Source organism: Rutidosis leptorrhynchoides, chromosome 2 (genome assembly GCF_046630445.1).
Source record: "Rutidosis leptorrhynchoides isolate AG116_Rl617_1_P2 chromosome 2, CSIRO_AGI_Rlap_v1, whole genome shotgun sequence".
NCBI classification, from domain to species: domain Eukaryota; kingdom Viridiplantae; phylum Streptophyta; class Magnoliopsida; order Asterales; family Asteraceae; genus Rutidosis; species Rutidosis leptorrhynchoides.
Genome location: NC_092334.1, coordinates 304222683 through 304234646, shown reverse-complemented (window position 1 = coordinate 304234646; position 11964 = coordinate 304222683). Strand labels below are relative to the sequence as shown.

Here is an 11964-nt window from a genome sequence, read left to right as displayed (position 1 = left end):
TAATTGAAATAGGTTTCATGTAGACAATTGACCACCCAAATTGACCGGCGATTCACGAAAGTTAAAACTTGTAGAAACTATATGATGATACATATATGGATATATATATATAGTTAACATGATATTATGATAAGTAAGTATCTCATTAGGTATATTAACAATGAGTTATATACATAATAATGAGACTACTAAGTTAAGAAACTCGAAACGATATATATAACGATTATCGTTATAACAACGTCTTACTAAATACATATGTATCATATTAAGATATTGTTACACTATATTTAACATGATAAAATGATAATTATATATATCATTAAGTATGTTAACAATGAACTACATATGTAAAACAAGACTACTAACTTAAGAATTTCGAAACGAGACATATATGTAACGATTATCGTTGTAACGACATTTTAATGTATATATATCATATTAAGATATATTCATACATTATAATATCGTGATAATGTAATAATTTAACATCTCATTAGATATAATAAATAATGGGTTAACAACATTAAATGAGATCGTTAACTTAAAGGTTTCAAAATAACACTTACATGTAACGACTAACGATGACTTAACGACTCAGTTAAAATATATATACATGTAGTGTATTTAGATGTATTTGTACACTTTTGAAAGACTTCAAGACACATATCAAAGTACTTCTACTTAACAAAAATGCTTACAATTGCATTCTCAGTCATTTTCATTAACAATTCTACTCGTATACACCCGTATTCGTACTCGTACAATACACAGCTCCTAAATGTATATACTATTGCTATATACACATAATAATTCAGCTCTTAGCAGCCCTAGATAGTCAACAAACATGTGGAACCAACCATTTGGCAACTAGCATGAATGATTACACTAAAAATCAAACTAATGGAGCCTATATGACATGCCCTCATTCACGTTTTTTCTTCACTCACCACACACTTGCATTTTTCAATTTTCTTTCACTCATTTGATCTCTATCTTGTTCTATGATTATGTTCTAAGTGTTCTTCATCATATTCATCAAAATCTACATCAATCTAGCTCCTAAATCCATACATAAATCAACTTACAAAACAACTACTCAAGAACACTTCAATAACACTTTCAAATTTGCAAGTCTACTTCCAAACTTTCTAATCCATTCCAAGTAATCATCCAAGATCAAGAAACCTTTGTTATTTACAGTAGGTTATCTTTCTTATTCAAGGTAATACTCATATTCAAACTTTGATTCAATTTCTATAACTATAAACTATCTTAATTCGAGTAAAAATCTTACTTGAACTTGTTTTCGTGTCATGATTCTACTTCAAGAACTTTCAAGCCATCCAAGATCCTTTGAAGCTAGATCATTTCTTGTCACTTCCAGTAGGTTTACCTACTATAATTGAGGTAGTAATGATGTTCATAACATCATTCGATTCATATATATATATATATAACTATCTTATTCGAAGATTTAAACTTGTAATCACTAGAACATAGTTTAGTTAATTCTAAACTTATTCGCAAACAAAGTTAATCCTTCTAACTTAACTTTTAAAATCAACTAAACACATGTTCTATATCTATATGATATGCTAACTTAATGATTTAAAACCTGGAAACACGAAGAACACCGTAAAACCGGACATACGCCGTCGTAGTGAAATCGGGGGCTGTTTTGGGTTAAATAATTAAAAACTATGATAAACTTTGATTTAAAAGTTGTCCTTCTGGGAAAATGATTTTTATTATGAACATGAAACTATATCCAAAAATGATGGTTAAACTCAAAGGGAAAGTATGTTTTTCAAAATGGTTATCAAGACGTCGTTCTTTCGACTGAAATGACTACCTCTTACAAAAATGACTTGTAACTTGTATTTCTGACTATAAACTTATACTTTTTCTGTTTAGTTTCATAAATTTCAGTTCATTATGAAACCATAGCAATTGGATTCACTCAAAACGGATTTAAAACGAAGAAGTTATGGGTAAAACAAAATTGGATATTTTTGCTTGTTGTAGCTACGTGAAATTTGTAACAAATCCACACTAACCATAACTTAACTAACTTATATTGTATTATACATGTCTTGATAGACCATAGACACGTATACAATGTTTTGACATATCATATCGACGTCATCTATATATATTATTTGGAACAACCATAGACACTCTATATGCGGTAATGATCGAGTTAGCTATACAGGGTTGAGGTTGATTCCAAAATAATATATATACTTTGAGTTGTGATCGAGTCTGAGACTTGTATGCACTGGGTCGTGGATTGATTCGAGATAATATATATTGATTTATTTCTGTACTACTAACTGTGGACAATTATTTGTGGACTACAAACGTTGGACTATCACTTAAATCGTTAAAATGTAATAAAATATGGTATAATTATATTTCGATCATAATTTATATATATATATATATATATATATATATATATATATATATATATATATATATATATATATATATATATATATATATATATATATATATATATTTGTTATAGGTTCGTGAATCAACCCGTGGCCAAGTCTAGTTCTCGACGAATTGATAATCTGTGAAAGTGAGTTATAGTCCCATTTTTATTATATAATATTTTGGGATGAGAACACATGCAGTTTTGTAAATGTTTTATAAAATAGACACAAGTACTTGAAATTACATTCTATGTTGGATTATGAATACCGAATATCACCCTTTTAGCTTGGTAGCCTAAGAATTAGGGAACAGACACCCTAATTGACGCGAATCCTAAAGGTAGATCTACGGGCACTAACTCCCCCCGTACTGGAAAATGGTATGCTTTAGTGCTTCGAGTTATTAATACAGATGGATTTCTATTTTGGGGATATTCTATATGCATTTTGTTAATGTCGGTTACCAGGTGTTCAACATATGAATGATTTTTATGCAGATTGCATGTTATTAAAAAATGGAAATGAAAATCTTGTGGTCTATTATTACGACTTGATAAATATATAAGTTAAACCTATAACTCACCAACATTTTTTTTGACGTTTTAAGCATGTTTATTCTCAGGTGATTATTAAGAGCTTCCGCTATTGCATGCTAATTTAAGGACAAGAATTGGAGTCAGCATGCTTGTAATATATTGTTTAAAAATTGCATTCGGAGATTTAAATCGATGTGTAATATTATTGTAAACCAATATGTAATATTCGTGTGTAAAACGTTATCTTTTAGATTATCATTACTTGATAATCTACGTTATGGTTTTTGAACCTTTATTGATAAAATAAAGGTTATGATTTGTTAAAAAAAAAAAACGAATGCAGTCTTTGAAAAACGTCTCATATAGAGGTCAAAACCTCGCAACGAATCAATTAATATGAAACGTTTATAATCGATATGAACGGGACATTTCATTTATATAGTCCATTTTAAGCATAAAACATAGTTTAAGCAGCAGCAGCATACGAAAACCTTAACAGTATGTGATTTTATGTTTAGATTTAACACATTTCATGTCACAAAAACATAGCATACGGTCTCAAACAAAACAAACAGCTACAAAATTTCAGTTTTAGCATGAAAGATCTAGTGGTTTCAAGCATATATTACAGATCTATATGGCAACACCAACAAGAAGAGTAAAACTTTGAGTTATCAAGTGTACCTAAACCGAAATAGAGCACAAACACTTCAATAAACACGATGAGGAGCTTCAATCCTTGGATCTACAAGCAAGATAGCAAGTCCCGCTCTGATACCAATTGTTAGTCCCTAAATGAGTTTAGCCGATCGGTTTTAGTAAGGTTTGTGGGTTTGGCAATGATAAGAACAAGTATATGAATAAGAGATAAGATTGAGAAAGTAAAAGATACTTGTGATAACTAGCATATTACAATGGTGGGGAGGTTGCTTTTATAGTGCAATCTCCCAAAGTTACAAAGGGTAAATTACATTTACCATGGTTAACAAATGAACAAGCTATTATAAGATAAAGTCTAATACAAAACCGTACGCCACTAAATAAGTACAAAAACTATTGTCAACACATTTAAATTTACATTTATAAAAATCCCACATATTCAGTATTTCATATATCTTCAAGTATAAATAGTTGTTTTTAATTATGAATCCGTCAAAGGTTTTTCTTTTTCTTTCAAACTAAAAGTTGCTCTTTGTATATGTCTAAGATTTTGTTTGTTATTCACTTTTTTCTTATACATATAATTATTGTTTTCTAGGTTACGTTAAGCTCATTAACGTTAAATTATTTTAACGAAACAACAACAACAAACCCCAATCCTATAAAGGTGGGGTGTGGGAAGATAAGATGTAGACAATCCTTTTCCTATCCTAGAATAAAGAGAAGTCATATATCTACCCAGAGTGAAACACCCCAATAAGTAGGTTAAATAAAGAAAAAAAAGTGAGGAGCCATGAAAATGGTAGAATCTAATTTCCATTGGTTTTAAAATTGTCTGAAGTTAAATTTAGGCTCTAAGCGGCAAACAAGTCGCCAATAAATCGACGTTTTTGCTGTTGACTCAATTACTAGAGCCATTTTAGTAGCAATATAATTATGTACGAAAAATTTATGATTACATTAAGTAGCAATAAAGTTCTTACATGATCAACCGCATTTCGATTATACTAAAACACTATTAAGCCAAAAAACTTGTTAGAATTTAATCTTAACTCAATTTAATTTAATTTAATATAAAAGGAATTAGACCGAATTGGTCCGAAACAATATCGGTGAATCAGCTTGGCAGATAAGAGGCGTTTGGCGGGAGACAAAAGTCACCTGAATAATAATAAATAATAATAATAATGGTCGGCGCAGCAGCGACGGCGACGGCGACACTCCGACCTCGTATACTCACTTCCCTTTCCGGAAACTGCGGTTATACACAATCAGCACAACCCCTTAATTACTTGTTTCGATATAACACAGGTTCCTTTACCCACTATACTCTTTTTTAACTTCCATGATATAGTTAACAATTAGGTTCCTTTATAAGTAGTATTTCTAATTTCTAATTTCTAACTTCTAAATTCTAATTTTCTTAATTTTACTTTTATCACTGTTTACCTCCTTAAGTTTAATTACAATGAAATATTCCTTATTCTGCTGTGTAAATTAGTTTGTAGGTTTTATACTTCATTTTTCAATTTTATTCGTTCTTTGTTTATACTTGTTTGTTTTCTATGTTGATTAGATTTCTAGCTTTAATTTCAGGTGAGATAATGGTTTGTTAATGTATTATTTGTGTTTATAAACAGGTAAAAGTCATTTTTTAAGGCTACCTTCAAGATCTTATATAACAAATCTTCTATTCAACAGAAGGTATCATATTCTAGAAGTTTTTCGGATTAATTTGTTTTTCGGATTACTTTTTCGGTTTATATAAGGACTAATACTAGAGTAGTGCAAAGTGAGGTTAATCATCATGATGGGAAAATAATATAGGTTAAAATATCTATATGTCTATCCAACTATCCTTGTTTTGTATTGTATGTATTGAAATTTAATAGTTACCTTGTACTATACCAAGTACCAAACTTTTAGTTCTTTGTGGGTGTATGTATTTCCTGACATCTTCATCAACCAGTGAATTTTGAAATTTGTAAATGAGCTTTTGCTGAAGTGGCATCGTGTCTTAAAACCGGTGCCACAATACTTGTTTACAAGCTATAGGAGGCCAGATACGTAATCATCTCAATATTGCCTAGTGGTTGGGGTCCTGATATCATAAGAGGTCTCAGGTTCAAACCACCGGCAACATATTTTTGAGGTGGCTAGGGAAAGGGTGTGAAACGTTCACGTGATAACTCAATTAGGCTGCGTACATTTGAGTAAAACTACTCGCCTTATCGGGTAGCTTGAACAGGGAAAACCATATCACTGTAGTAGTGAACTAAAAGTTGTGTTAATTAAAGGGGAAAACTGGAAGTATTAGTGTCTTCAACCCATAGATATACGGATGAAATTTTTGTTTGATTTTTTGTTTTTTGGTTATCACGCAAACAGAAATATAGAGGAATTGGAAAATGGTACACGTAAACGTTTGAGACCTGGGAAATTGTCACCACGTCGTTCTGTTCCAGATCACATATTAAAGCCTCCTTACGTTGGTACCAAGAAGCCACCTGGAATTGCAAGTGGGCCCGAAGTGCATGATGAAAAGGGTATCGAATATATGAGAGCATCTGGGAGGCTTGCTGCACAGGTCCTTCAATATGCCGGGACTTTAGTCAAGGTATATTTTAATTTTCTTATTTTTTACCAGCAATCTGTTAAAAAATAGTTATTTTTACAATTTTTTTTTTTTTTCAATAATTCAAAATTTGGTATGTCGGCAGCCAGGTGTTACGACCGATGCAATTGACCAAGAAGTTCATCAGATGATTATTGACAACGGAGCTTATCCTTCACCTCTTGGTTACGGTGGATTTCCAAAGAGTGTGTGTACTTCGGTAAACGAATGCATATGTCATGGAATTCCCGATTCACGCGAACTCGAGGTTTATTGCCGTTTTAACTACTTAAAGTACATTATGTTATCCTCCAATCGGATTTTAATTATTATTTGATGGTACAGGATGGTGATATTATCAACATAGATGTTACTGTTTATCTCAATGTAAGTTATGGCTCTTTTCTTTCTAATTGTTTGCTTTTTATGGACAATTTCTGCATTTTTCTTCTGTAATTTAGTTGATGTATGCTCGGTGGTGTTAATACTTCAACAGGGTTACCACGGCGACACATCAGCAACCTACTTTTGTGGGGATGTCAATGACAAGGCTAAAAATCTCGTGCAAGTAATTTATATACAGTCCTTATTGTTCATTGTTTTCATTTGATGGTTTGTATGTTGATTGAATCTGATAAGAGTTATATGGTACGTTTACGCTTTAGGTAACTAAAGAAAGCCTATACAAGGCAATAGCCGTATGTGCACCAGGAGTGGAGTTCAATGCAATTGGAAAAGTTATAAAGTAAGTCAAGAAATTGTGTTATATTATCATTGCATTGCTTTTACTAGTATTTCGTAACAGTAATTCTGTTACCCGATAAAGGGTCCACTATGATACTGAAAGTTGAAATTTAGTACAATATTAATTTGTGTTGATATTTTTAGTGATCTTCTTAACACAAGTTAAGAAATAATTTCATAAACCAACCTGTTAATATTTTATGACCTAATACTCACGATTCCAGAAAAGTGTGATCCCACGAACAACAAATGGAAGAATTAAATGCAAAAAGTAAATCGACAGAAGATATTACGTGCCAATCGGGGTGATTGGTTTAGTCCACGAATACTAGGAAGCGTTTTCTTATTACTTTCGTGCTTAGGGTTACATAGAATATATATTTACATGTATAATTACAATATACAGGGATCAAAACATATAGTTTCATAATCGAATTCAACTTTATGCACACGTGAATTCTCATGACCGGAATAGTTATCTCGCAACCTGGACCAAAACTTAGGACACATTTAGATTACATCTTTCCGGTTGCTTTCACAGTGGCGATCAATTTTCTGTTTCCATTCACTTTTAAGGAAAATGTCTTAGATTAATCTTCACACCATAACATTCTCCCAGTTGAAGATTGGTTATATTTTTGAACCCATAAAATTCATTTCAACATTATTAGACACCATCATATACCGCCAATCAAACATGGGACATGCACACCCAACTCTCTAGTCGGCGTTCTCTCTCACCATTCATGAGAAGGCTAGTTGAAGCTATGCACAACTTCAACTTCTCTGTCATCACTACCTTGGTAAACATATCAGCCGGATTTCTTCGTTCCAAAGATTTTTCTCAATTTCAAGGTACCGTCACTTATGAGTTTACAAATAAAGTGATACCTCAAATTTATGTGCTTCGTACGACCATGAAACACTGGATTCTTCCCCAGATGAAACGCACTTTGATTATCACATTATTGTTGTTCTCAGCTTAACTTTTTCAGAAGATTCTTCAACCAAATGAGCTCCTTGCTTGTTTCAGCAATAGCCATATACTCGGTTTCTGTTGTTGAATGCACAACATTTTTCTGTAGTCTAGGATCCAACTAACCACTGTCTTTCTCACCGTGAATACAAACCCTAATGCTTTTATCCGAATCGTCACATCCCCCAAATCAGCATCCATGTAACCTCTCAAATTGATATCACTTTTAGTATAAACCAATCTTATTTTAGAGGCACCTTTCAAGTAACGCAAAAGCTACTTGCCCGCATCCCAATGCTCCTTACCTTGATTAGACATAAACCTGCTAACAACTCCGGCTACATCAGCAATGTATGGTCCTGCATACCATAGCATACATCATACTATCAACCGTCGATGCATAAGGAACTCGTTCTATCTCAGCCCTATCTTCATCCGTCTTTGGTGAATGACATTTCGACAATTTCAAGGTGCTACCCAAAAGGCGTTACGAGCCTTTGAACTTGTCATGCTAAATCTCTCTAACACTTCCTCAATGTACTTGGTTTGAGACAAAGTTGGTTTGCCTTCAACCTGATCACGTATCACGTTCCAAGTATCTGTTTGGCAGCTCCCTAGTCTTTCGTCTCGAACTCCGAGACAACTATCTCTTCAACCTGTTGATTTCTTATGATCAAGCATATTTACACAACCAGGGTAAAATATACATTTGAGTTCTGTTATTAGCGTGTATGAACAAAACAAGCTTCAATCCTTCGACCAACGTCGTGGATAACCCATACCGGATTCAGCAAGATTCTGGCAGGGTGGCCAACCGTTAAGTGCACCGACGATCTAGCATATTGAGTGGCCGAAGGCATGAAGGATTTTAGTTCATGGAACATACCTGAAAGCTTGAAGAGAGTTATGGTAAGAACGAGATTCATACGATTCCTATGCTGGTTACATATTTGAACGTCTTGTGACTTATGGGGTTTTAGTGACTTATATTTATATGCTAGCAATTAGAGTTGTATTAGGATAGAAACCCTAGATACATGCGATCCTTTCCATAACTAACTTGTGTTAGTTAAGAAAACCGAATCAAGATTGATCTTATCCTTGGCCAAGTTAAACACAAAACCTGGTCAAAGGCTGCATCTGGTATAAGCGCACCTCAATGTACGCGACTATACCCTTATGCACATATAACAAGCGGCATGGATGCTGAATATGTGGCTTGATATGCTTATATCGTGCGCGCATTTAGTGGTACATGCACATAGCGCAGAGACACGTAGGTATGCGCATGATTATCTGACATATCATATCCTCAAAGAAACACGTCATTAACATATTGAATTTTATCAAGGAGTATCCATTTCACAATTCTTGGTATAGATCAAATAGTTTGCTGATGGAGAAAACCTTGTTAAGATTTGGGCATTCTAGCTGAGAGTCACCGTGTCAGAGTCACGGGTAGTGGTGATTCAGTCGTGTTGCTTTCAAAGTTAACAACGTTCTCTCAGTTATCCCCATCATTTGAATTCGTCAATCAGTAATTCAACTAACTGTTCCTAAACTCCCACGGGAAATTTACTGTCAATCATCAATAGAAAATTATCATCAATAGAAAGATAACACTAAACTACGTCAATTTGATCGATTTGACTGATTTTAACTGAACTTTTGACTTTTGACCGGTGTTGACCCGACATTTCCTGCATTTGACCTGACTTTTGATCGTTGACCGACTTATTAGAAGACGGGACGGGGTCGAGACGGGCTAGTCACCAGAACGTTGCAACGGGCATCACAACGGATGTCGTTTACAACACTGCTTATATGCATATAATGTACAATTAAGATTTGTAACCAAAAAAGGGAAGAAAACATGATTTTACTTTTGTCTTTTTCAATGTCAGTGCACATGCAGATAAGCATCGGTATGGTGTGGTGAAATCGTTTGTTGGGCATGGGGTTGGACGTCTTTTTCATAGTGATCCAGTCATTCTACACTACAGTAAATCCTTTAAGCTTTTCATTAAACTTTCTTTTCATTATTGTCACCATTTAAAGGCCTTTTACTCATACATAAGTTAATTAATTTTGATTCTATGGTTAAACAGTTTAGCTTAAAGAAATAGGCGTACAATTCAAATCTTGCACCAATTTTATTAGCTGATGCGTAAACTGTTAATCCATTTTGTTAGTAACTATGTCATTGAAATTATGAATTTTTTTGTAATTAAAATTGACACGCTAGTTCAGTATCTTAAGATGGATAGTCTGTTTCGGGTCAATCAAAATTGTACAAATAAGTTACCCGTTTGGAGTAGAACCTGTTATAAGAGCCGACCCACCCATTTGGCCTTCAAATTGTCTTGTTTGATCTCTTCTTACTTCATACTTATTTTTTAAATATTTCAAAATTCCTTAGGGAACAATGAGCGCGGACGCATGCTGCTGAACCAGACATTCACCATTGGTAAGTTACATTTGTTTTTTCAAGAATCTTCCTTTTGCAACCGTCATGTTTTCTAGTTAATATAATAAAGTTGTGAAATTTCATGTTTTTTTTGCAGAACCCATGTTGACGATGGGTAGTATACACCCGGTAATTTGGGATGATGATTGGACAGTGGTTACGGAAGATGGCAGTTTGTCAGCACAGTTTGAGCATACCCTTTTGATTACTGAAAACGGTGCTGAGATATTAACGCAGTGTTAGTTTACGGGTTCATACATTGGATTAATTTGCCGTTGAAGCAAAACACAAGGATCATGAAAGCATGAATTCATTTCTTTACCCATATTGTTTTGTTATATTCTGAAACGCACTTTCTTTTGCGGCTTTTTACTTGCAATACAAAACGAGACGTAATTTGAATCTCTTGATATTCTTAGGTGATCTGGTTCGTCATTTTGCACTAGTGTTAGTGTTACCGTGCATTCAACAAATAGTCTCTAGCAAAATTTATTAACTAACTTATTTCGACAATGTATTTGTCTTGAATTATACACATACAGATTCAAGTAATATATGACTTGAGGCAAATAAAATATGAAGGGGACATCATGAGATGTATATCTTTATTTATATTGGAAGTTATCGAAGTTGATACTACTGATTTCACTTGTTGTTCTCTGTAATTCGCTCAGGACGGCAATGAAAGTGTCCCCTTGTTTACTGAGAAGGATAATCCAACTTCTAAATTTTTGGGTGATTCTCAATGAGCCATCGTAATGCACCACGTGATGATTTGTTAAAAAGATATTAGTATTTTTTTTCATTTAAGATTGGTCGTGTTATGCTGGTAGTTTCGGGTGCTATTCGTGTTTGGCATATGCATGTTCTCTGACCCGAGATCTTTGATCTTTGAAAAATAATTCAATACTACAGTTTAGTGGCGGAATTTTAGGTTACCCTTTGAAGAAATGCACCAGATGTAACCTCACACTTTGAGTTTCCCCCACCTATAATCCAATTCGTAGATCTTGAGCTTTGGTGTTCATGCCATTCCCATTTTGTGAGGCCTTGCATCAGGGTCAGATGTAGTGTGTATGTCCAGTGATTGCAAGTGATACTACTGAAATACCTGATATATTGATAAATTTTATGGGTTTTTAACTAGTGATACAAGTGAATGGCTCATGATTGACTTTCAACACGTCTCAATTTTTCTAAAAGGGTTTTGGAAATTATGGAGATAAGATGTCCTATTTGTTCATTCGGAATCGAGTCTATTGATCACATAATGTACGTTTTCATGCCAAGTTGTATTGGATATTTGGCACAAAATAAGAGTTTGGATACAGATGGACATCTCTTTCACTTGTTGGACAGAATGGATTAATTGGTATGATTCTTGTGCTGCCCCAACTTTAATCAAGAACATCATTTATGTAATTATGGTAACGTGTTTTTGAGTCACTTTGAGACATTGGAATGAAGTTATTTTCACGACTTCAAAGTTGAAAAGAAGAGATTTATTTGATACTATTCTTTCTTCT

The 11964-nt window shown here is 33.6% G+C and overlaps 1 protein-coding gene across 1 annotated transcript; it reads left to right on the top strand.

Moving 5' to 3' along the window:
- Nucleotides 1-4824: 4824 nt before the first annotated feature.
- On the top strand, nucleotides 4825-10842 carry LOC139891825 (methionine aminopeptidase 1D, chloroplastic/mitochondrial-like). Its single transcript, XM_071874834.1, has 10 exons — nucleotides 4825-4948; nucleotides 5278-5341; nucleotides 6026-6254; nucleotides 6358-6519; nucleotides 6597-6638; nucleotides 6748-6819; nucleotides 6917-6996; nucleotides 9876-9973; nucleotides 10391-10438; nucleotides 10536-10842. The coding sequence occupies exons 1-10, from the start codon at nucleotides 4825-4827 to the stop codon at nucleotides 10679-10681; spliced, it is 1065 nt and encodes a 354-aa protein (XP_071730935.1). The 3' UTR covers nucleotides 10682-10842.
- The last annotated feature ends 1122 nt before the right edge of the window (nucleotides 10843-11964 follow it).